Source organism: Lissotriton vulgaris, unplaced genomic scaffold (assembly GCF_964263255.1).
Source record: "Lissotriton vulgaris unplaced genomic scaffold, aLisVul1.2 SCAFFOLD_3920, whole genome shotgun sequence".
Classification (NCBI taxonomy): domain Eukaryota; kingdom Metazoa; phylum Chordata; class Amphibia; order Caudata; family Salamandridae; genus Lissotriton; species Lissotriton vulgaris.
In genome coordinates this window covers 43,956-70,853 of record NW_028254031.1, presented here as the reverse complement: position 1 = coordinate 70,853, position 26,898 = coordinate 43,956, and the positions used below count along the sequence as shown (strand labels likewise).

The 26,898-nt window shown below is 46.7% G+C and overlaps 1 protein-coding gene across 1 annotated transcript in view; it reads right to left on the bottom strand.

The window, feature by feature from the left end:
* Positions 1 to 1,896: 1,896 nt before the first annotated feature.
* The window catches only part of LOC147660680 (uncharacterized), a gene marked incomplete at its 5' end in the record, with an annotated part of 41,060 nt that continues 16,058 nt past the window's right edge, over positions 1,897 to 26,898 (bottom strand). Inside the window, one exon of the mRNA XM_086951540.1 lies at positions 1,897 to 2,611. Coding sequence (XP_086807666.1) covers positions 1,932 to 2,611 — 680 coding nt within the window. The remainder of the gene's footprint in view (positions 2,612 to 26,898) is intronic.

Here is a 26,898-nt window from a genome sequence, read left to right as displayed (position 1 = left end):
ATGGAAGACATGATCAGGGCAGTCGAAGGCCCAGAGAGATGAAATGTCGCCTGCATGGACAGCCCTCCTTTTGTGTGGACATGGGAGTGATTACAAGCGCAGACCAACAATATCTTTGCCTCAGTATTGATGGACTCCAGATTTCTGGTTCTTCAATCGGTCCCAGGTTTCACCAATGGTGCCTTGTTACCTTCTCTAAAACAGCAGCGCCTCCTGGTGAGCTATCCTAATTTACATCATGGGCTCTGAACTGGATCTCTTTAAGAAGAGGTGGCCATTGCAGGTCTGTAAAGAGGTGACGGACAGCATCTCACTTCAGGGAGGGGATAATTACTATATAGTCTGGTCGGTCATTTTTGCAGCAATATTGGATTGAATGTTAAGGTTTTTGGAGATTAAAAATGTATTCAAGGTTTTGTGCACAGAGCCTCTCTTCCCAAAGACGACTTGAGGTCACATAATCTGCACTGCTTCATACACTGCCTGTGGTCGGTTCCCTGCTACATCAATACTACTTCACAAACAATTCTTTTTTTACTCTCACATCCTCTTTGAAGCATCACTTAGTTCCTGGACCACATCTGCGGGCTTTGTCCTCTGCCAAGTGGTCACCAGATGAGAAGACTTTCTCCTACTACCAAGATCTTCATCAGCAGGTCTCTAGACTCCATCAGCCTGATTTCAAATCCAGCTGCAAGATACCAATGGAAGGCAACACCAACTGCTATCTTCCACTATCCTCGTTTTACGACAAGTTGGTTAACATGGCTATAGGAGCTGCCTCAGTTGAATTGGTGGCTCCACCTAGGTCCAACAGCTGGACAGAAGCGCTGTTTCCCTGCTCCACTGCCCCAAAACAATGCCCATGGCCTAAAACAGTAAGTGTTTAACCTTCTAGGACTACCACATAAGACTTGGACACATGTGAGTGGGCAGGGCAACTATTAGCTGTGTTTTCAGGAGTTTTTAGTGCTATAAGGAGTGGCAGGCGGCCATTTCTAGTGTCTACACTTTAGCCAGTGGGCGTGGCAGTCTGTGGATAGACTCAGCCCTGTAGAAAAGCTGCCGGCAGACCTCTTAATACCCATGCTAAGAGTTAGATCTAGCTATTGCGTGGAGATGGATTGCACTAGTGGGTTAAAAGATATCTGGTACTTTGTTTGATACTGGAAGAAAAGAGCCATAACCTCCAAGGACGGAGTCAAGTATACGTCTTTTTCAGGTTTTTAAGAAGTGGGGCACACTGCCGGTTCTTTTTACGCAATGCTGTAAAATTGACTGCGCATTTCGCTCTTTGTTGAGTAAAAGCCTGTTTCCAAACCTACAATGATGGACCTATACTCACTGTGTTTTTGTAAAGGGAGTGATGTATATCTGCTTTCTTGGTTTTTAGGTATACCTATAACATTCCACCCACCTCCTTCCTCACATTTCTCTGACGTTTTTCTGGTAATGTACATCTAACACACACTGTAGTCTTGGGATGGCAACTCTACACTCAGCTTCTTTTGTTTGTATACCAGGTCAGGACCTTCATCAAGAGACAACGGTTGCTACTATTCTCTCAAAGTAAATCCAGATTATTGTTAACACTTAGCTTCTTTATGGGGTCCATACCTAGTCCCTTTCATAGACTCAATTTCTAAGTTCGGTCACAAAATCAACGAGCCACAACACATCTAGAACGATTTATACACTTCACGGTTTAGACCAGATGCTGCAATCATCACTGGCCATCCTTATTCCTCTCACTATTTGTGGGGAAGACTTGACAATCAATTGCAATACCATTTCTTCTTCTGAGCCATATATGTGTAGTTGTCTTTAATTCTATCTGGATGTCTCTTATAACTCTCTTTTCTATGCATTGGTAAAAGGACGATAACAACTCCATGTGCTCCCATATTCGCTCATGGTCCACACTTTGGTATTTACATAATTTCCACTAGATGGAACTCACAATTGTCTACCATGTTTGGGTGTATTTTCTTGTGGACCTGCAGGTAGTCCTTTCGGTTGAATCCTTTTCCGCATACAGTGCACCGATGCAGTCTTTCTCCTGTGTGCATTTTTTGGTGCCTATTTAAAGCTCCTATTTGATTGAAGCTCTTTCCACACACGGTACAATGATAAGGTCTCTCCCCTGTATGTATTCTCCTGTGTATGAGCAAACTTGACATCGCTCCAAAGCTTTTACCACATTCAGTACATGCATATCTTCCTTGTAAGTTGAGTTCTTGATGATATTGTACATAGCAGCTCTTCGGGCTGGTTTGCTCACTGTCAGCATGTGTGTATGGTTTGCTACTTTGCGGTGTGGTTGATTCACAGAGAACACTGTTGTTTTTCACTGTACTCTCACAGCTCTTGTCTAATCTCCACTCGTAGGGTGTCGACTTCTGCAGAGCACTGCAAGCTCTTGGCCAATCTGCACTTTTCTCTCCTCCTTGTTCTTGAGTACTCGCTGGTGGCATCTGGCTATTGGAATGTCTTATCTCAGAAATGTTCTGGACCATGTTTACTTTCCTCTTTTGTGCCACAGATTTGAAAATTCCAGGTTTTTCATGATATTGAAAAAAGGTACTCATGTTGCTCTTCATCGATCCATTTCCTGTAAGATTGAAATAAATGAATGTTAGCTTTCTGGAAGGGAAATGGTGCATCAATCATTTCCACAGCAGGAGTGTATCGATAGGCAGTAAGAGCGCAAGCTCTGTATACACAACCAAGCACTTTGTGGCTGGATCATGGGTACCAGGTGGTAGAATCACGACTGGCTGACTGATTAAAGAGTTGTAAGGGTAAGCAGCGAAGACATTAGGCATTCTTTATGTTGAGACAATAACAGCATGGGGCCAGAGAGAGGACAATACTTTGCCTGAAGGCAGACATAGACTGTGAAAAGAAGCAGGGAAATGGGTAAGAGTTCAGCTCTCAATGAAGCCATCCACGAAAGCTACAGAATGAGCCTAACTTGAGCAGACAGAACAAACTACCCAGACAGGCTAATAGGAGTGAACCATCACCACTTTCTCACATGTGCAGACTTGCAGAAGGAACCACTGAGACAGATCAGCCAGAGAGCCACTGCCACCTTTTAACGTGGAGCGACAGGAAGCCAGTCAGACAAGCCATCCAGAGAGAGCTATTGACATCTCCTAACATATGCAGACCTGCAGAACTAAGCACCTACATAGGTGCCGAGAGAGGTCCACTGCCACCTTGTAATGTGTAGGAAGAACGAGCCACCCCGAGAGAACCATCGCCACCTTGTAACATGCAGACCTACTGAATGAACCTTCCAGGGAGAGCCTGTGCCTCCTTATAACATGCAGACTGAACGAGCCACCCAGAGAGAACCACTGCCGCCACCTAAGCTGCAGAACTGCAGAACAAGCCAATCGAACAGGCCACCCAGAGGAAGCCTTTCCCACCTTGTGACATGCAAGCACAATGAGACTCCTAAATAGGACACCTCGAGCAAAACATTACTGCCCTCTAATGTGAAGACAGAACAAACCACTCAGACAAACCAAGCCCAACCCACTTGGGCTGCCAACCCTCCGTTGCACATCAACCAACCCCTTCTAAACAAAGCCACATGCTCATTTCAGTGTTTGACTCTGCTTGTGCTTTTTTAAAATCACTCCATAAAACTCCCGAGTCTGCCGCAACTGGAGTCAGAGATATACAGCCTAATTCACAAAGGTAACTTACACTTGTGAGTACTTTTACACTTTTGAATAAGATTACTAGAGGCGCGAAGGGTGCAGAAAGAGCAAGAGAAGTGCAGAAAGAAGCAACAGAGGTACAGAAAAGGGCAAGAGAGGTGCAGAAACAGGCAGGAAAGGTACAGAAAGAGGGAACAGGGGTGCAAAAAGAGGCCCAAGGGGTGCAGAAAGAAGCAAGAGGGATGCAGAAAGAAGCAAATGAGGTACAGAAAGAGGCAACAGAGGTGCAGAAAGACGCAAGAGAGGTACAGAAGACAACAAGGGAAGTGCAGAAAGAAGCAGGAGAATTGCTGAAAAAAGCAAATGAGGTGCAGAAAAAGGCAACAGAGGTGCAGAAAGAAGCAAGAGCAGTGCAGAAAGAACCAACAGAGGAGCAAAAAGAGGCAAGAGTGGTGCAGAAAGAGGCAGCAGGGGTGCAGAAAGAAGGAAGAGAAGTGCAGAAAGATGCAACAGAGGTGCTGAAAGAGACGCAAAGGGTGCAGAAAGAGGCAAGAGAAGTTCAGAAAAAAGCAACAGAGGTACAGAAAGAGGCGAGAGAGGTGCAGAAACAGGCAGGAAAGGTGTAGAAAGAGGAAGGAAGGGTACAGAAAGAGGCAAGAGGGGTTCAGAAAGAAGCAAGTGAGGTGCAGAAAGAGGCAACGGAGGTGCAAAAAGACGCAAGAGAGGTGCAGAAACAAGCAAGAGAAGTGCAGAAAGAGGCAAAAGAATTGCTGAAAAAAGCAACAAAGGTGTAAAAAGAAGAAAGAGAAGTGCAGAAAGAGGCAAGTGAGGCACAGAAAGAGGCAACAGAGGTACAGAAAATGACAAGAGATCTGCAGAAAGAGGCAAGAGGGACACAAGAAAAGGAAGAAGGGTGTAGAAAGAACCAAGAGAGGTGCAGAAAGAGGGAAGACGAGTGCAGAAAGAAGCAACAGGGGTACAGAAGGAGGCAAGAGAAGTGAAGAAAGAGGCAAAAAAGTTGCAGAAACAGGAAAAAGGTGCAGAAAGAGGGAACAGGTGTGCAGACAGCGGCAAGAGAGTTGCAGAAAGTTGAAACGACATGTGCCGAACAAGGCAAGGGGGTGCAGAAATGTACAAGAGAGGTGTAGAAAGAAGCAAGAGCAGCACAAAAGAACCAACCGAAATGCAGAAAGAGGCAAGAAGAGTCCAGAAAGAGGCAGGAGAGGTGCGAAAGGAAGCAAATGGAGTACAGAAAGAGGGAAAAGGGGTGCAGAAAGAAGCAAGAGAAGTGCAGAAAGAAGCAACAGAGGTGCAGCAAGAAGCAAGCGAGGCGCAGAAACAGGCAAGAAAGATACAGAAAGAGGGAACGGGGTGCAGAAAGAGGTAAGAGGGGTACGGAAATATGCCAGAGAGGTGCAGAAAGAAGCAAGAGCAGTGAAGAAAGAAGAAAGAAGTACAGAAATAAGCAAGAGAAGCGGAGAAATAGCAAATAAGGGTGCAGAAAAAGGCATGAGGGAGGCTGACATTTGCAAAAAAAGTGCAGAAAGAAGCAAGAGCAGTTCAGAAAGCACCAACAGAGGTGCAAAAAGAGACAAGATGAGCACAGAAAGAGGTAGGAGAGGTGCACAAAGAGGCAAGAGGATACAGAAAGAGGCACGAAGGGTGCAGAAAGAGCAAGAGAAGTGCAGAAAAAAGCAACAGAGGTACAGAAAGAGGCAAGAGAGGTGCAGAAACGGGCATGAAAGGTGCAGAAAGAAGGAACAGGGGTGCAGAAAGAGGCAAGAGAGGTACAGAAAGAGGCAAGAGATCTGCAGAAAAAAGCAACAGAGGTGCCGCAAGAGGCCAGTGGAGTGCAAAAAGAAGAAAGAGAGGTCCAGAAAGAGGCAATAGGGGTGCAGAACGAAGCAACAGAGGGGCAGCAAGAAGCAAGAGGGGTGCAGAAAGAGGCAAGAGAAGTGCAGACAGAGGCAACAGAGGTACAGAAAGAGGCAAGAGTGGCTTGCCCACCATTAGTGCCAATTTAACACCTACATTTAGCAATAAGTAACAGGTGACCATTCTAGGTTTGCAAAGGGTCTTCCAACACGCTTTAACACTTGTAGCTTCATTTGTGGTAACATTTGTGCTGTTTGAGCTAGAAACAAGGTTTTTTGTGTTCAAATCTGCAGATTAGGGAGCAGACGGTAGATTATGTGGCTAATGCGGAATATGTATAATTGTGCGAAAGTCGGTGCAGCCAAACAGTTGCATAATTCCAGTGGTCCTGCTCATACCTCTGACTAGGTCCACAAGTGCTCCTCATTGATTCCTTTTTTTTTTCTCACTGAGTTCATAGTTGAGCTTCTATGGAAACGAGGAAGACTAAACCGGAGGTTACCAGTCCACAACAAGTCAAGTCAAGTCAGGAGATTTGTATAGCGCGCTACATACCCATAGGGTCTCAAGGCGCTTGATAAAGGGTGGGGAATTACTTGTCGAATATCCAAGTTTTAAGTTGCTTTCTGAATGCTAGGTGGTTCTGAGTAAGGCGAAGGTTAGTGGGAAGTGAGTTCCAGGTTTTAGCTGCTAGGTAGGAGAAGGATCTACCTCCCATGGTGGTTTTGTTGATGCGAGGTACAGTGGCAAGGGCTTGGTTGGAGGATCGTAGCTGACGGGAGGGGGTGTAGAAGGACAGTCGTGTGTTGAGGCATTCGGGTCCAAGTTCGTAAAGTGCTTTGTGTGCGTGGGTTAGGAGGCGGAAAGTAATCCTCTTATTTACGGGGAGCCAGTGGAGGTTTTTCAGGTGACCAGAGATGTGTTCTTTACGCGGGATGTCTAGTATGAGCCTGGCTGAAGCGTTCTGGATGCGTTGGAGTTTTTTCTGGAGTTTTGCGGTGGTACCGGCGTATAGGGTGTTTCCGTAGTCCAGGCGGCTCATGACCAGTGCGTGGGTGACCGTTTTTCTAGTTTCGGTGGGGATCCAGCGAAATGTTTTTTTGAGCATGCGAAGAATGTTGAAGCAAGATGATGAAACGGCGTTGACTTGTCTGGTCATCGAGAGTGAAGAGTCCAGGATGACGCCCAGGTTCCGTGCGTGATCCGTCGGGATGGGTGCTTTACCAAGGGCCTCTGGCCACCAAGAGTCATCCCCGGCGGAGGGGGAGGTGCCTAAGATGAGGACTTCTGTTTTGTCTGAGTTTAGTTTCAGACGGCTGTGCTTCATCCACTCGGCTACTTCTTTCATTCCTTCGTGTAAGTTGATTTTGGCCGTGTTAGGGTCTTTGGTGAGTGAGAGGATCAGTTGAGTGTCGTCAGCGTAGGAGATGATGTTGAGATTGTGCTGGCGAGCGATGGTCGCAAGGGGGCTCATGTATACGTTGAAGAGGGTGGGGCTGAGTGACGATCCTTGTGGCACGCCGCAGATGACTTCAGTGGCCTCTGACTTGAATGGTGGGAGGCGGACTCGCTGGGTTCTTCCGGTGAGGAACGAGGTGATCCATTCCAGTGCTTTTCCTTGGATACCGATGTTTCTGAGACGCTGTAGAAGGGTGTTGTGGCAGACTGTGTCGAAGGCTGCGGAGAGGTCGAGGAGGATGAGGGCGACTGTGTCTCCATTGTCCAGGAGAGTTCGAATGTCGTCTGTTGCGGCGATGAGGGCGGTCTCCGTGCTGTGTTTGGCTCGGAAGCCGGACTGTGAGGAGTCGAGGGATTTGTTGGTTTCGAGGAGGCGGCGAGCTGGTTGTTGACGGCTTTCTCGATGACTTTGGCCGGGAATGGAAGAAGCGAGATGGGGCGGTAGTTTTTTAGTTCGGTGGGGTCAGCAGTGGGTTTTTTCAGAAGGGCACTGAGTTCTGTGTGTTTCCAGCTTTCAGGGAAGGTGGCGGTGTTGAGGGAGCAGTTGATGACATCTCGGAGGTGTGGTGCTATGATGGAGTCTGCTTTGTTGAAGATGTGGTGAGGGCATGGGTCAGTTGGGTATCCTGAGTGGATGGAGTTCATCAGGCGGATGGTGTCCTCAGTGGAGATTGGGTTCCAGTCGTTGAGGATGTTCAAGGGGGTGAAGGTCCTGCAGAAGGTTGGGTGGGTTGGTCTCCGGGTCGGTTGTCGAAGCTGTTGTGGATGTCTGCGATTTTGTTGTAGAAGAAGGAAGCTAGGGAGTCGCAGAGGGCTTGGGAGGGGGTGATGTCGTTGGAGTTGGCTGATGGGTTGGTAAATTCTTTGACGATGTTGAATAATTCCTTGCTGTTGTGGGCGTTGTTATCTAGTCGGTCTTTGAATGCGGCTTTATTGGCAGACCGGATTAGTTGGTGGTGTATGCGGGTGGCGTTTTTGAAGGCGTCCCTGGTGCTGGTGTTTGGGTCTTTTTTCCGGCCTTCTCGAGGGAGCGACAGAATTTCTTCGATTTCTTAAGATCGTTGAACCAGGAGGCGTTTTTGCTGCCAAGTTTGCTTTGACGTTTTTTCAACGGTGCTAGGATGTCGGCGCTGTTGGATAGCCATTGGGTGAGGTTAATGGCTGCTTGGTCGGGGTTAGAGGGTTGGACGGGGGGGTTTAGAAGAAGCGATGAGAAGATTTGGTCGATGGTGATTTTATTCCAGTTTCTTCGCAGGGTGGATTGAGGATGGTTGTGGATTGTGGTCTTATTGTAGGTAAAGTGAACGCAGCTGTGGTCCGTCCAATGGAGAGCTGTGGTGTGACTGAATGAGACATGTTTGCTGGAGGTGAAGATGGGACCGAGTGTGTGACCTGCAATGTGGGTGGGGGTAGTGACAAGTTGTTTGAGTCCGAGGTTGGCAAGATTGTCCAGAAGGGTGGTGGCGCTACTGTCGTTGCTCTTTTCCAGGTGAAAATTGAGGTCTCCCAATAGAATGTAGTCCTCGGAGGGGAGGGCGTGTGGGGTGATAAAGTCAGTGATGTCATCACTGAATTGTGCACGGGGTCCTGGAGGCCGGTAGAGGAGGGTGCCTCTGAGTGTGGTCTTGGGGTCGGTGTGGATTTGGAAGTGGAGGTGTTCGGCGCTGGCAAGGTTGACGTCTGAGCTGGTTGAGATGCGGATGGAGTTCTTATGGACGATAGCGATGCCTCCTCCTGTTTGCTTGATGCGGTCCTTGCGGATGATCTTGTATCCTTCCGGGATGGCAATGGTGATGTCTGGGGCTGAAGTGGCATTCATCCATGTTTCTGTTAGGAAGGCGACGTCCGGTGAGATGGTGTCTAGTAGATTCCAGAGGTCGATGGCGTGTCTGTGGATCGAGCGGGTGTTGAGCAGGATGCATTTTAGGTGGTTGGTGTCAGGTCTCTGATTGGTGTTGGTGGATGAGGAGTTGGTTTTAATTACTCTCTATAACACAGTCCCACTCTACATAATTCCTATACACTAAATACCACATACTTTCTTTCCACATAATCTCACCGCACAACTTACCACATGATTCCACTCCAAAAAACTTTAGTAAAAACTTTTACATTTACAAAGCCAATAGCTCTAACTCTCGCAAATGCAAAACCTATTACATTGCAAACACTTCTTTAACTAGTAGTCACGTTTGCAGAGTGGTGGAGAAAGGGTGCTGGGCCTCCGATCAGCGCTCAGGAATTCCGCTGTGTAGGACTTACAGGAGGTACCAGGAGGGCTTCTTGGCTCCCAGAGTCCCTCAGGAGTAAATTGGACTTCATCCCTCATCCCGTAGTCTGCCAGGACACGTTTGCAGAGTGATGAAGAGAGGGGGGCATGGCCTCCTAAAACGTTTCAGCAATCCCACTGTGTGGGGCTTACTGGAGGTAATAGATAAGTAGTTGGCCTCCAAGGATGTCCTGGGGGGCAAACTACCCCTCCTATTACCTCCATTACGTCCCACACAGCAGGATTGCTAAGTTCTCATAGCAGGCCACGCCCCCTTTGCCCACCATTCTGTAAACGCGCTCCCTGGTGTGCTCTTGGATGGAGATTAAAGTCCACTTCGCTGCTGGGGTCCTTAGGGGCCAACTAGCCTACCTCTTACCTTCAGTAAGCCCCACACAGTGGGATTGCTGAGAGGTGGACACAGGCCATGCTCTCCTTCTCCACCACTCTGCAAACGCACCTCCTGGAGTGCTCTTGGTTGAGGGATGAAGTCCCCTTGCCTCCTGAGGGTCCCTGGGGGCCAACTAGCCCTCCTGTTGTCTCTAGGAAGTCCCACACAGATGGATTGCTGAGAGTGGTCTGGGGCAACGCCCCCTTTTTACACGCACCTCCTGGCGTACTGCTGCTCGGGGGATGAAGTCCACTTGTGTCCTGAGGTCCCCAGGACACCAAAAAAATGTTGTATGATTTTCTTTACCTAATAACTCCTGGTTGAAAATTTGAACACAAATACTGGTCTGTTGCTGGTTGTTTCTCTTGATCGAGTTGTTAGTAATTCAGGTCTATTGATTGTTCCTGCCCTTTTTTTTGCTCTGGTCAAAACCGTTTCTGGATAATTCCTTTCCTTGAATTTTGCGAGCGTTTTGTTCTGATTCTCCACGCATGTACTGGCCTGTAAAGAGATTCTTTTTATTCTTAACAATTGAGAATACGGCAGATGTCGTTTAAGGACATCGGATGACAGCTGTCAAAATGTAAAGAATTGTTCCTGTCTCGACTCTTTGTGTATACATCTGTCTCAATTCTGTTGTTTTTGCATGTCACTAGTACATCTAGGAATGAAATACTTTCTGTGCTGACCGAATGTGTGACTTGAATGTGGTCGTCTATATTGTTGATGAATGTAATAAAGTCCTTAATCTCATCTAGAGGCCCTTTCCATATGAGAAAGATGTCATCAATATAGCGCCAAAATCTCAGGATCTTCTCATTCCATCTCGAGTTGGATAAGATGTTGTCCAGTTCCAGACGATGCATAAACAATTTAGCTTAGCTGGGAGCCGCACAATTGCCCATAGATGATTCGGCTAATTGTAAGAAAAAGTCGTTCCATGTAAAGTAACTATGATTTAAGGTGTATTGAAGTAGTTCTAAGACGAAGATCTTCAATTCTTGTCTGATGTTGTGGTTGATTAGAAACAATTCAATTCCTTCTATGCCTCTGTTGTGCGGAATGGATGTTTAGAGCGCACATACATCAATGGTGAATAAAGTTATTGTCATGGTAGGATCCAAAGTGGTGCCGTTTAATCTGGTTACGAAATCTGTTGTGTTGCATATGTAAGTAATTATTTCTTTCACTATTGGTTGTAGATGTTTGTCTAAGTACCTTCCAATTGGTTCATGGATGGATCCCTTCGTAGACACAATTGGACGGAACAGTGGTTTTTTAGAATCCTTGTGTATTTTGGGAAGAATATGCAAACTGGGGCTCCACCGGTATTCTTGTATCAAATATTTTTTGTCCTTATCAGTGATCACACCCATTGAGCAGGCATTCTCCACAATGGTTATTAATATTTTAGCAAATTCCCTTGTTGGATCCTGGGGTAGTTTCATGTATAAATCAACATTGTGTACATGTTCACCAACACTCCTTTTGTAGAAGTCTGAATCCTTTATCACGAGTGCACCTCGTTTGTCAGCTTTGCAGCAAACTATATTCTGATTGTTGACAATTTGATTGATCGCTTGCCTTTCTCTGATGGTAAAATTGGTGTTTTTGTAACAGGTTTCTTAAACAGTTCCTTAATTTCGTTCATCATGATGGTCTCATAGGAGTCAAATATTTTGTGACTAACTGGTGCCATGAATGAGCTTTTGCTCCTTAAGCCCATATGAGTGTCTCCAGTTTCTCCTGTGGACTCGGGGGCCACATCGGTGAAAAAATGTTTAAGTCTGATGTTCCTCATGACTTTAAATAAGCTGGCTTCGGTTTCAGGCTCATTTGATTGATACGTTGGTACAAATGACGTGCCACGTTGTAGTGTGGCTATTTGACAATGGGTCAGTGTTTCCTTGGATATGTTAATGATTAGGTTCTTTTAACAGTGCACCTTCCCTATTTTTTTTATTTTTTTTTATTAAAGACATACTGCACATAATATTGCATGTTCAGACTTAACAGTGCGACTGGATCACTTAGCTCAGTTATGTTGGACACAGCCATTTAGCCGGCATCCCGGGGGCCAGGCGGCGTACATAGCAGCAATCCTCCAAAGTCAACATTGCTCAGTAACAACCAATCAGCAGGATATATTGGACCGGTAGCGCTAGCAAGCATTTGGTGATCGCTTGTGTCTAAGGCCTTAGAAATACGAAAACAGTCCAGAAACAAACTAACTACCCCAACCAACCCTCCCCCCGTGTGCCTGCAATAATGCTCCTGGTGGTGTACTCCTATCGGAGGTGACAGTATGCTAATATTCACTACCTACAGTGAATACCCCGGGAACCCTTCTCCCCAACCCAGGCCACCCGGACAGGACCCGGCTCATCCTATTACTATTCACCGCACGCCCCCCTCCCATAGCCTCCTCCAATAAATACTATGGCATCTGCTCCACCCTACCCTCCGGAAATTCCGGGTGGTCCAGCGCCTCAGCGTCGTCCGAGTTCTCCTCTTCATCCTGCTGCATGTATGCCTGGTAGAGACCCCAGAAGTTTTTAGGCCTACTTCTAGTGGGGAGTAGCTCACTATAAAGTTCTGACTGAGTGCAGCAGTAGAGTAAGTCACCCGCCCATCTCTTCTTGGTGGGGAGAGGCCCGCTCATCCAGCACCGGGCCACCAACCTCCTAGCGATCAGTAAGGCCATATCAACTAGTCGACGCTGAGACACCGGGAGTGGCTTAGAGTACCCCAGCAGAGCCAGCGCTGGGCCGTAAGTCAACTCTGAGCCCAATATCGCATTGAGCTCCGTGAAAACCTCCGCCCAGAATTTCAGAATGCCCGGGCAGTACCACGCCATGTGGATAAAGTCTGCAACCGGCTTGTGGCATCGCTCGCACTCCGCGAATACAGGAATCGACAGTCACGCGCACGGGACAACGCATGCCATGCGTGATTGGTAGACTTGAGGGAGTCTAGTTGGCCAATGGAGCGATCTTCCGGAACACAGACGGTGGCCGGGAGGGGGAGAGGCTCCGCAAACAGGCGCTCCAGCGTCACATGTGGTATGCGCGGGTCCCCATGGATCCAAAAGTGTAAATGAGACGCTTGCGCAATACGGTAGTACCTTTCCATATCGGGGGCTCCCAGGCCCCCCATTTCACAAGGGAGCATCAGCGTCGCCCACTGAACTCTAGGTTGCTTGCCCCCCCACGCCAGCCTGATAAGCACTTGCGTAAGTTGTTTGAAAAAAGCCTTCGATAGGACCACCGGAATATTGTTGAAGAGGAATAAGAACCTCAGCAGTACAATCATTTTCATGATAGCTATTCTGCCCATGAGGGATAGCGGAAGCTTACACCATGCATCCACATCCTCTACAAGTTTAGTGTATGCTACGCCATAATTGTCCCTGACTAAAACATCCGGGTCAGTGTGCAGTTGTATGCCTAGGTATCTAACAGATTCAGTGGTCCATTTCAGGGGGTACTCCATATCAAAAGGCTGCGTCACGGGCGTCAGGGGGAAGGCGATTGATTTATCCCAGTTCACTTTCAGCCCGGAGAGAGCGCCAAAGCGCACAACCTCTCGCAGAACGGCTGATAGGTTCGACTCCGGGCCGCGGACGTACAGAAGGGTATCATCGGCATACGTTGAGATGCCTATTTTATATGTAGGAAAGCTGATACCTTCCAAGCTGTGGTATTCTCTAATAGCACAAGCCAGTGGTTCCGCAACCAGTGCATATAGGAGGGGCGAGAGAGGGCACCCCTGCCTGGTACCTCTGCTGATGTCAAAAGGGTCAGTGACTCTGTTCCCTATCTTCAGCCTCGCCGTGGGCTGGTAGTACAGGGCCCCCAGCCTCTGCAAGAACGGTTCCCCCAGGCCCAGTTTCCAAAGAACTCTGATCATGAAAGGCCACTCCACAGAGTCAAAGGCCTTTTCCATATCCAGGAAAACTGTTAGGGCAGTGTTTTCCTGACGCACGTGCTGCATTGTCCCTAGCACTGTGCGGATATTATACGTCAGGTTCCTGTTGGGGACGAAGCCGGCCTGTTCAGGGGCTACCAGGTCCGGAACCAATAGCGCCAAGCTGTTGGCCAGCACTTTAGCAAAGAGTTTTGCATCCACGTTTAACATGGAGAGCGGCCTGTATGAACCGCAGGACTCCGGGGGCTTCCCCGGCTTTAGAATGGCAACGAGTAGGGCCTCCCTCATTGAGAGGGGCATTGTACCTTCCTCGCAAATATCATCGAAGAGGGTGATCAGGTGCGGGACTAGCTTGTCTTTAAACGTCTTGTAAAAGCCCACTGTCAATCCGTCGGAGCCCGGTGCACTACCTGATCGCATGCTCGCCAGTGCCTCCAGTATCTCGTCCTCCTGAATGGGGGACATCAAGAATTCTCTGTCTGAGTCCGGTAAGAATGGCATGGCGATATGCTCGAGGTAGTCATCTATCTCTTCCTCAACTCGTAGCCATCTGGACTTGTACAGCTCGGCATAGTACTGCCGAAATGTTTGAAGGACCTCCTCCTCGTCCGAGATTACCTCTCCCTCCGGTGTGTGAAGTTCGTCCACCACCAGAGGTCTTCTGGTGCCGCGCACCATTCTAGCCAAAAGTGCCCCCGGTCTATCCCAAAAGTGCCCCCGGTCTATCCCCCTCCCCGTAAGTTCGAGCCGTCGCATATTTTCCCATGTGTAGCATCTCCCTGTCGGCTAGCTCATGGTATTATGTCAGCAGGAGTTTAAATTGGGAACCGATGTTCGTCCCAGGATCACCCAATTGTTGTCCCTCTAAGTCAGACAGTCGGGATTCAAGTGTTGTCAAATCTCGACTAATCGACCGAAGCACACTCGAGTGTTTGGACATCACCATGCCCCTGATGTAGGCCTTAAACGCGTCCCATATGGCCTGAAAGATGTCGATGGTCCCCAGATTTGTTTCAAAAAACATATCAATATTGTCCGCCAGTTCGCCCCGAAAAGCCTCATCCAGCAGGGAGTAAGGGGGAAACCTCCAGGTAAAGGGGGGGATAATCCTCCTTGGGGTCACTAGATGCAGCAGTATGGGGGAGTGGTCCGAGAGAGTACGGGGGAGCACCTCGCACCTCCGAACGTTATCCATCATAGCCTGTGACACTAGCCAGTAATCGATTCTGGTGTGAATATTGTGGAATGCAGAGTAGTGAGTGAAGCCACCTTTCGTGGGGTGTTTGCTTCTCCACACATCCACCAGGTCCAATTTAATTAATTCCGCCTTCATGTGTGCGGCCGAGGCCACGGGCCTCCGGGCAGGCCCCGAAGACCTATCCAGGGCAGGGTCAAATACAAAGTTAAAGTCACCACCCCACAGTGCTCTGGTAGAAGCGAATGTTCTGCATTGCGCCGAAAGATTTGTGTAGAATTCAGGGCAATCATAATTTGGGCCGTAGACATTAACCACCAACAGATCAAGGCCCCTACCCACACATCTAGCAATAACAAACCGACCCTCCGGGTCAGATGCCAGTGGAACCAGCTTTAGTTGGGAGGTAGGGCTGACCCAGGTAAGCACGCCTCTGGATTGTGTCGTGAACCCTGCAGCCACAATATGTCCCCCGAGCCCCCAGGCCTGCAACATCCTGCTAGTGGATGGGAGGTGGGTCTCCTGGAGGAGAGCTAGGTCAACATGGTGTCTGTGCAAGTAACTTAGGACCTTACGTAGTTTACGGTAATCATTAAGCCCCCGCACATTCCACGTCAACATCTTTAATTCCAGCGGGGTGTGTGCGGTGTCTCCTCCATTAGTGCTAGTCATCCCAACTGTGAACACCATAGGTCGCAGATAGCAATTCTGTCATGGCATGTTCTCACGCTTGTCTTATCATCAGGCAACACATTGCATGGCATTGATTTCAAAACCCCACAATCTAAACAGCAATTACATTCCACAACATAACTCACCCCTCGCACAAAGCTGGCCTCCCCCAACCCGGCCAACCAATCCCCAACCCGCCCACAGCCGACCACCCCCAACCAGGTCAGACAGAGCCCATAACCACCCCCCTTCATCCCAGAAATAGCAGACTCAAACCAGCCCTTTAACTGGCTCACACCGGAGCCTCACAGCCAAAAGCACTGGGGCGGACGTTGCCAGCCAGAATCAGTATCCCAACTGCCCAACACCGCAAAGATAGCGCGCCCCTGTGCCTGGCCCCAGCAGGTGGTTCAGTGCCATAAGCTAGACCCAGAACAACAAGTCCAATGGCATGATCCACCTCACCCCCCCCCGTGACTCAGGGCTCCCCGGAGTCCTCTGTCTCTGCAGCCACCCACTCATGTGATGAGATCCGCAACGCGGAGCATCAGCCCAGGGTAAGGATTCCTCCCAGCTATTCCAAACACAGAGATAAAGCAACGCATTTTCACCCACCAGTGTGCCCACTTGGCTCCTCCATCACATGGTCCAGTGGGAGCCGCCAACACAGGCCAAAGCTGCCGCCCACCGCCCCCAGCGCTGCGCAAGCCCACAAGAAGGAAGTGTACCAAACTTAACGGAGTCTCGCCCAAGGCACGCTGTCACTGCATGTTCAGTCTTGCTCATCCATTTGCGAGGCAGCATTAGTGTTGTCGTAGCTGCTCCTCTGTTCGTCCCTGCGCTCTCTGGACCATTGATCCGGAGCTTTGCGGGATACATCATGGCGTAGTCCAAACCCAGTTCCCGCAGCTGCTTTTTGTATGAAGCGAATTGCCTCCTTTCCTCCTGCACTTTAGCGGTAAAATCCGGGTAGATGGAGATGTCCATGCCCTCATACTGCAGCTTGCCTTTGTCCTTGGCCAGGCGAAGCGCCGTGTCTCTATCCCGATAGTTCAGAAGTTTCGCTATTATGGGGCGGGGGAGCGCGCCCGGCTTAGGTTTAGGACCCAGGGTGCGGTGAGCCCTTTCAACAATGAACATGGGTGAAAAGACATCTTCTCCAAGTAGCACCTTCAAGAGTTTCTCGACGAAGAGCTCCATTTTACCAGTCTGTGTGGTCTCCGCCACTCCCGTGATACGAATGTTGGAACTCCGTGACCTCGCCTCCAAATCTTCTGACTTGTCTTGGATCACCTGTAGAAGTCTGCCAAACTGCTTTCGGTCTTTGTCCCACTCCGACTGCGCCTCTTCCGCCTCCGTCAGCCGTCTTTCCGCCATGTCGAGACGTTCAGCATGCTTGTCAACATGTTCCGACATGCGATCCATACGATATGTCAGGGCGTCAATTTTGGTTTCAATGGCCGCTATACTGTCTTGTATTCCCTTTTCCATGGAGACCAGCAGGTCTCGGAGATCAGCGCCTCTGTGGCTGGCACCTCCCTCGTCTTGGTCCTACGCTGCTCAAAGGAGAGTTTAGCCTGCGTTCTGTCGTTCTTCCCCATGGCTATCCTGCTGGACATTAAGGAGGCCCGCCGCGCCGTCGTCTGTACCCAGTAGGAGTATTCTAGTGGTATGCCGCGCGCTTCGGAGGTCAACACGCTCCCCGTGTCCAAGGCCAGATCTCCAGTGGGGACACCTAGTAGTAGGGACGGCAGTTCCTGGAGTCCTGTTGCACACAGCACCAGATTGGTGGCCCGCGGCGGCCAGCAGAATCACTGCCCCATCGAACTCGCAAAGTCTATACAGCACTACACAGCCCCTCTGTATCGAACCTCTTAAGCCAGGGATCCAGCCTAGTATGGAGATTGTCTAAGTGCAGGGGACCCACCTCTCCTCAGGGTCCCAGGGGTCAGGCCGCCATCGTCAGGGCCCTCAGCCGCAGTCGCCACTATCACCGCCGCCGCCCAGGTCGACACGGCCCAGCGCTGCTGCAGATCTATACCTGGGCCCAGCCTTGTCGCAGTGCACGATTACCCCAGAGTCCGCTCAACTGCCAGTGCAGTCAGATCCCAAGATGGCGGCTACTATAAAAGCCTGCAGTCAGCCACTGGTCACTGTTGGAGGCTGCCTCCACACGCAACCACGGGGTCGCTCACTTCCGCATCCACTCGGCTGAGAACCGGGCTCAACAGCGGGGGCCCTCAGCAAGCGCTGTCCCAGTCTTGTGCTCCACCAAACCACCGGATCCCAACTGTGTACTCACAGTTATAGCTCAGGGCAGCGGCGAATATCTGGCAGTGTCCCCGAGTTGCCCGTCGGCGTCACCGTGCCCCAGGCAGCACTCCTCCAGTCAGGTTCCTGCCCGGCACGTATGCTCCCTCGCCGCCAAGTACTCCGTCCAGTGCAGACCGGGCCAGGGGCGGTCCGCCGGTGCCAGTCTCCCGAGGTGCACCTCAATCGGCTGCTCGACTTTGCCACTGGGCGGCCAGCAAAGGCACCGCCGGTGTGAATGCCCCAATATCCGAGGCGGAGTAGTATCAGGAGGGGGGAGGACGCTGGTCACCGCCAACTAACTTTTCGGGACTCGGCGGAGGATCCGAGCCACCGGCTTCTGCGGCACAGCCCGAGCCGCACGCCGGGTGACGCCGCTCGGCTGGCTATTCAGGACAGGCAGCGGATTCAGGCCCAGTCCGCGGCCGCTGGGGGACTCTCTTTACGTCTCCGCAAGCCGCAGTCGGCCGGATCTCCGAACACCTCCTCAAGGTCCCGGGGGCCACCGGGGGGAGCACAGAGGTATTAGGGCCGGGCTAGGCACTTTGAAGGATGTTATTTTGGGATATTAAAGGGGCATAGGCGAGGAGCCAAACGCTCACGTGTCCGCCATTGACGCCGGCAAGCTCCGCCCCCCCGTGCACCTTCCCTATTATAAACTTTGACACACGCATTCTAAATTGCAGAGTACTATTTTTGAAACCGTACACTCAAGAATGCCATATACAACATACCACTCACTATTTCATAGGTCTACACAGACATATATTCACTTACACTTGTAGTTACTCCTCAATACAGGACTATAATATGCACTCATACATCTATACATGCAGTCACACTCTGCCACTCATCCATAGAGTTACTCACACACCTAGTTAGTAAAGCAAATAATCAACTACATACCTATTTGCTCATGTATACAGTTATACACACCACCTTTGTTATTTTTAGACATACTACATCACTTATTTATACAGATACTAACACATATTTACTGTGTTATACAATCACCGATAGAAGCAGACACATATTTAGCCACACACTCTTCAAATAACTTAGTGTCACTTATACTCATTTATATACTCCAACACTCACATATAGTGCCTTATAACACATGTAGTTATTCACGGATATACCACTGAGACATTCATTCACTCACCAACACACCCATACACACACTAACTCACCCATACAGCCCTCCCCAGATGCACTTTATAATCCATACAACCACTGAATCATCCACTTAGACATCTATGCACAGACTCATACACCCCCCCACGCATCCACCCACACAGACACTCAGGGACTCATAGAGATACTCAGACTATAAATCAATAACTTATTTAGACACTCATGTAGTTATTCAGCAACCCATGCAGTTGCTTACACACCAACGAAGAGACTAACACAGACTTTTACACTGTTTAGTCACTAACCCATGCATTCAGTAAGACACGTTCAATTACCCACTTATACAGTCAGTCACGCACCTACTAAATAATCTCTTAAGGTATTTGTAAATGCATTAATTCTTCAATACACCTTGGCATGTATATATATATATATATATATATATATATATACCATATTTAACCTTTACAGAAACACACAGTCACTGGATGATGTCATCAGTGATGTCATTTGAGATGTCATCAGTGATGTCATCATTGATGTCACTGACCATGTCATGAGTGATGTAATATATGACATCATCAGCAGTGCATTGTGGGCATGCTAGTTATAGTTAGCTCAACTAACCAGAACAGGCGGATTTCTCTGGTTTTATATGAGTGAAATGTCCAATTAACTATAACGTCCATGAAACCTATGTTTTTTTTCAGTGAATTTCTAAGGTTTTTTAAATGCTAATTCCTAACTATAACTTCTGTAAAACCTATGGTTTATATATATATATATATATATATATATATATATATATATATATATATATATATATATATGAAAAAAGATTCCTCCCCAGCCTGCTCTGCGCTCGCAGACACCGCCTCCGCGCCAGCAAGGAAGAGGACCGGACCAGCAATTCAGCAAAGATGGTATTTTTTATTTACAGATTAAAACAGAACCAGCGACGCGTTTCGGGCGGGAAGCCCTTGATCACGCTGCGATCGCCAGTAGGTAGTTATAGTTAGGATTTTTTTCAATGTTAAATCTCAAAATTCTATTTGGAATAACTTTGGCACCGGTTGACGAATCTGCCTGAAAATTTCCTGAAAATGGTCTCGTCGAGCTCCGGTCCTTCCTTGAAAGTTTGGGGGGGATACGTCAAGCGGGGGCCGAGATAAAAGGGGGGTCCCAAAACGCGTTTTCCCCATGTTAATTTCCATAGGGCGGTCGATTTCACTTTTAACCCGAACGGCTGTATGGATTTCCACCAAATTTGGCAAAATTGTAGGGATTGGTAGCCTGATGTGCCTTTGCTATGTCTCAAGATATGTGCTGCAGTGGATTTTGAGTAATTTAGGTTCCAAAAAATATATATATCTATAGCAGCGCACCGGTGCGCGCACCAGGGAGCGCTCCGGGCGCGTGACGCGAGGTGCGCATGGAAAGCTGATTGGCTCTCGGGTGTCTGTAAACATTCGAAACAGTCCAGAGCGGCCGCCATCTTGTGTCTCGGTAAAATCGAGACATAAGAGGTGGCTAAAACAAAGGGGGAACTGACCATAAGGCGTCAGGGATAGACCCCTTTGATCCCCTAGGTTTGATGTGGGGGCTATAAAAGGGCCCCGCGGGGCATTTAAAATATTTTTTTTTTTTTCGTTTTGCGCGGGGGAAGCGCCCGGTGCGCGCACCGGGGAGCGGCCCTGGGAGTGTACTATGAGGAAAAAAGGTGACAGAGTTTTTAAAAAATGAAGTTTTGATTTAGAAATTGGAGGTAGTTCTAAAAAGAACTTTTTTTTTTCTTCTTTTTGTTGTTTTATATTTTTTTTGTGTTTTTTGAACTTTTTGAACTTTTTTGGGCTTTTCAAAACAGTTTTATATTTTTTTTGTATTTTTTTAGGGGGAGAAACAAAAAAAGGGAATTGAAACTGGCTCAACTGGAGCAAAAAAACAAAAAACCCAAAAAATTACTTCTTTTTGGGGCACTTGTGATTATCACCTGCAAGGACGATGAGCTTAACGCTTTTTTCGCCATAGGCGATAAGCTTGCCACATGCAGAACAAGTGATTTTAAAATCAGCAAATCTCGGCTGAATGCAAGGCATCACCTCGGATGTTTCTGGTTCTGATGAAGTGGGTTGGTTTCTTTGGGAGGGGGTCCTTGATGACTGGGGGAGGTTACTGGCCAGTTCCCTGAACTCTGCACGAGAGTAGTTGTTTGGGTGCTTTCTGGTCATGTGCCGAATCATGGTATAGTTACCAAAAGAATATTTTTTGTTTGGGTTGTTCCGTGAAAGTTCATCATTGCAGATGAGGCAAGTCACCTTGGGCGCATTCACCTTTTTTTTCCCCTCTGGGATTGAAAAAAACTGCCATACAATGTGTGGTTTGGGTTTGTAAGGTGTATTTTCTTCTGGCAGCCATCTTCTTCTCCCCTCCTCCTCTTCCTCTTCCTCCTCCTCCTGTTCTTGACCACCAATATAATTTGGAGCTGGTCCTCTTGGTGGTTGTGGTGGTGGTGGTGGGGCAGATGCACCAGCTGATGCTACTACTGAAGCCATTATTTGGAGCAAAAAAGTAGAGAGAGCAACAAACAGGTCTTCCTCAGTCAAAGGACAAAGTCAGAATAAGGAAAAAAGGTGGGGTCTTTCATCATTTAGAAAAAAAACTGTCCTGAACCAATGAGAAGTGTTATTTTCAGGTCACAAGACCAGGGGCTTCATCATTATGAAACTAAAACTGTTATGAGCCAATGAAAAGTGTTATTTTCTGCTCACATGACCCGACGCGCTTACGCTACGCGCCCGGGGCGCGCCCGGGGGCGCGCAGCGTAAGCGCGTCGGAAGTTTACGTTGTGCGATCGTATTCGCTCGAGTACTTCCGGCTGCGCTTACGCCGTGCGTATCACGCGGTCGCGGCTACGCGATACGTCACGATCATGTTTTCGTTTGCGATATTGGCGCTCACGGGACGCTCCCCGGAGCGCGCCCGGGGGCGCTTTTCAGAAATACGCTTTTCGGGGCGCTCTCCGGGGCGCGCTCCGGGAGCGCTCCCCCCAAAAATAAAAAAAATAAAAATGGGATAATTGTAGGGACAGGTAGCCCTATTCTGAAGTGGTTTGTAAAAAAATTAACTTTAGAAAAATATGTATTGTGCTACATTGGGCTTAATATATGTTAGAGCCCAAATGTAGCCCAAAGTAGCCCAATGTAGCCCAAAGATGGCCACCAGAGACCAAAAATTGTAAATGTAGCCCAAATTTCAACTAGATGTAGCCCAACTGTAGCCCAATGACAGAATGTACCAGAGTGTTAAAAAGAACAACTAGAGTGCTAACAGTCTTATTTATAAAGTGAAACTTATAGTTAGGAATTAGCATTAACAAAACCTATGAAATTCACTGAAAAAACCATAGGTTTCACACCAGTTATAGTTAGGAATTAGCATTTAAAAAACCTATGAAATTCACTGAAAAAACCATAGGTTTCACACCGGTTATAGTTAGGAATTAGCATTTAAAAAACCTATTAAATTCACTGAAAAAACCATAGGTTTCACACCAGTTATAGTTAGCTGGAAATTTTACTGATATAAAACCATTGAAATTCCCACGTTATAGTTAGTCGGACTCACTATAACTTGCGCGTGCAATGCACTGCTGATGACATCACATATTACATCACTCATGACATGGTGAGTGACATCACTCATGACATCACTGATGACACCATCCAGTGAATATGTGTCTGTCTGAAAAATAAATATTAGTGAGTTATGTTTAAATATTTATATACATATATTAGTGTTTCACTTTGTTTATAAGTGGCTACATGTGTTGATAAGTAGCTACATGCGTATGTATATGGGTTATTTGATATTTTTATTAGTATCAGTTTGAGTGTCTATATGGTTTGGTGGGGGTATTACTTAGCACATAGATGCATGAGTGACTGACTCTTTGTTTGTATGTGTTTTGAAGACAGCATATGTACAGGACTGTATGGGTGGATGAGTGTCTATATGTGTTTGTTAGTGAGTGAATGACTGTCTCACTAGTGTCTTTATCAGTAACTACATATGTTTTAATCTAGTATATATGAATATTGATGTATATAAGTGAGTATATGTGAGAGTAAGAGATTGTAAGAGTTCCTGTTTAAATAAGTATGTGTTTCTATAAGTGATTGTTTAAGAGAATAAATATGTGTAATTTTCAATAGAAGTAAGGTGGAAGTGTGTGTATAACTCTATATTCAAATAAATGGTTGTTCAATAGTTTATTTGCACGTGTGAATATGTGTGTGAGTAACTTTTGGATGAATGTTGGTGTGTAACAGGATGTATAGGTGTATCTCTTCATATGATGAGTGAGTATATGTATGAGTGACTATATAGAACTGTTGGTGAATGAGTGGATGTGTATATAGATAGTGGAAGTACAGAATTGCTTGTTGTAACTGATATAGGTATGTCCATTTTTTAAAAATTTCAGTTTCTATTTTTGAATATGTGTCTCAAGGGTTACTTTACACTGAGAGGAGGTCTGTCACTGTGTCACAAGGATGGTGTCATCAGTGATGTCATGAGTGATGTCACTCACCATGCCATGAGTGATGTAATATGTGATGTCATCAGCAGTGCATTGCACGCGCAAGTTATAGTGAGTCCGACTAACTATAACGTGGGAATTTCAATGGTTTTATATCAGTAAAATGTCCAGCTAACTATAACTGGTGTGAAACCTATGGTTTTTTCAGTGAATTTAATAGGTTTTTTAAATGCTAATTCCTAACTATAACCGGTGTGAAACCTATGGTTTTTTCAGTGAATTTCATAGGTTTTTTAAATGCTAATTCCTAACTATAACTGGTGTGAAACCTATGGTTTTTTCAGTGAATATATATATATGCTACATGCTCGGAGCTGTCACCCAAACAGCATAATTCAAAGTATCCCCTATGGAGAATTACACCGTGCGAAAAGAAATTGCAGCACCATGGAGGGGTACAAAAATGAGTGTACAACAATGGTTAAAAGATTCAAAGAGAGGGGATACAGCAATCAATGCATTGCTACTGCTTGCAGTAAAGTGGAAATAAGAGAAAGAACAGAGTTGCTGAAGGTCAGGGAGAATGTTTCCTCTCAAGAGAAAATAAGATTTGTGACTACATATAGCAATAAGGCATGTGAAATAAGGAAATGTCTGGAAAAACATTGGAACATATTAAGAACAGACCCTGATTTAGAACAAGCTATAAGCAATTCACCGCAGATAACATTTTGAAGAGCGCAATCTGTTAAAGACATGGACAGTCCAGCAATGCTGCCTAAACAAAATAGAATGGCAGGTGAAAAAGTGCAAGGGTTTTTTATTTGCGGGAAATGCAAAGCCTGCAAATATAGTACTAGTTGCAAATCTGTTAAACTATCGGCCGAATGTAGTCCCTTCAAAATCCAAAAGCATGTATCCTGTGAAACTGAGTATGCAGTCTATGCCCTTAGGTGCCCGTGTAACTTGTACTACATTGGCAGTACAATTCACAAGGCTAAAAAATGAGTTTTGGAGCACCTAAGGGCAATCAATCATCATGACAAGCAATATCCCATTGCAAGACATTTTTTCAAGGAACACAAGCAGAACACAAGCCTCTTATCATTTGTGGTATTAGATTGTATACCGAGACGAGAAAGAGGAGGTGACAGGTTGAGAGAACTGAGACAGTTGGAGTCTAGGATGATAATTAAATATCATACACTGTACCCATCAGGGCACAATGGTGATGAGGCACTAGCGGTCCATCTCGGTTAAGAAGAAGTCCAGGGTTGTTTTATTGAGATTGTTTTGTTTTTAAAAACTAAGCTGCAACTGCAAGTAATTGGTTAATCTAAGGTATACGTGATCTGATTTAAGTATACATTTTAATGGGTTGCTCTCTCATTTACAGGTCAAGGAAGATACAAACATCACGGAAAAGTTGTAAGGTTCACAACACGTGATACCACACACAGGGAGATATCGTTTAAAAGGTCACCAAAGGCCAATTATACATACAGACTGGTTACTGGCCCACTTGGGCGATATTGTATCATTTCCGTTAGGTTCATTTTGGAATAATCTTTACCTGGACAATATATTAAAAGAACAGTTACAATAATAGCCCAAGAGAAATGCTGAGGTATAATGTTGCGCAATGAACAAAAGCCCACTCGGGTGGAACGATGTGAAAGGCAGCTGGTATAGGTATTTCCACTTTTTTGTAAATATTAGTTTCTATTTTTGAATATGTGTTTCAAGGGTTACTTTACAGTAAAAGGAGGTCAGTCACTCTGTCACAAGGATGGTGTCATCAGTGATGTCATGAGTGATGTCACTGACCATGTCATGAGTGATGTAATATGTGATGTCATCAGCAGTGCATTGCAGGCGCGCAAGTTATAGTGAGTCCAACTAACTATAACGTGGGAATTCCAATGGTTTTATGTCAGTAAAATTTCCAGGTAACTATAACTGGTGTGAAACCTATGGTTTTTTCAGTGAATTTAATAGGTTTTTTAAATGCTAATTCCTAACTATAACTGGTGTGCAACCTATGGTTTTTTCAGTGAATTTCATAGGTTTTTTAAATGCTAATTCCTAACTATAACTGGTGTGAAACCTATGTTTTTTTCAGTGAATTTCATAGGTTTTTTAAATGCTAATTCCTAACTATAAGTCTCACTTTATAAGTAAGACTGTTAACGCTCTGGTACATTCTATCATTGGGCTATAGTTGGGCTACATATGGCTGATATTTGGGCTACATTTGTTTTTTTTTGTCTCTGGTGGCCATCTTTGGGCTACATTGGGCTACATTTGGCCTCTAACATATACATAGCCCAATGTAGCACAATATATATTTTTTTCAAAGGTAATTTTTGTAAAAACCACTTGAGTATAGCAAAGGCACATCGGGCTACCAGTCCCTACAATTTTTCCCATTTTTTTATTTTATTTATTCATTTATATATATATATATATATATATATATATATATATATATATATATATATTTTTGCCTCGGAGCGCTCCCGGTGCGCGCCCCGGTGAGCGCCCCGGAGAGCATACTCGTTTGAAGCGCCCCGGTGCGCGAACCGGGAAGCGTCCCATTAGAGCCAATGTCGCGATCGAAAACATGAGCGTGACGTATCGCGTAGCCGCGTCCGCGTGATACGCACGGCGTAAACGCACCCGGAAGCATTCAACGTGCTTACGCGACGCGCCCCTGGGCACGTAGCGTACGCACGTCGGGTCATGTGACCTGAAAATAACACTTTTGATTGGTTCACAACAGTTTTGTTTTCCAAATGATGAAAGACCCCACCTTTTTTCCTCATTTTCACTTTGTTGTTTGAGAGAAGAAGACCTGCATTCTGTGAGAAATGGCTTCAGTAGTAGCAGGTGCATCTACACCACCAACACCTCCACTACCACCACAAGGATCACTACAAGACCACATTGGTGGTCATGAAGAAGAGGAGGACGAAGAGGAGCAGAAGGAGAGGCAATATCTGCCTGAGGACAATTCCCCATACAGACCAAAGGAACATTTTATTTGGGAGTTTTTCAAGATGCCAAGGGGTGCCAAAAAGGTAAATGCAGCAAAGGTGACTTGCCTCATCTGTGACCAAGAACTGTCAAGAGGGAACCCAAACAAGAAATATTCGTTTGGGAACCACACTATGATAAGGCATATGCAGAGGATGCACCCAAACATTCAAGAGCAGAAGTCAGGGAACTGACCAAGAACCCTCCCCATCCTTCTACTTCAAGCACCTCCAACCAACTCACTCCATCGGGTGCAGAGGCTAGGGAGATGGTCCCTAATGTCCAAACCAAGTTTTCAAAATTTAAATTTGTTTGCATATATTGCAACAAAACAATATCATATGGTGAGCAGAGCATCACTTTACTTAATCTAGCTGCAGACAACCATCACTGCAGCAAGCAACTTTAATTTTTTTCTAT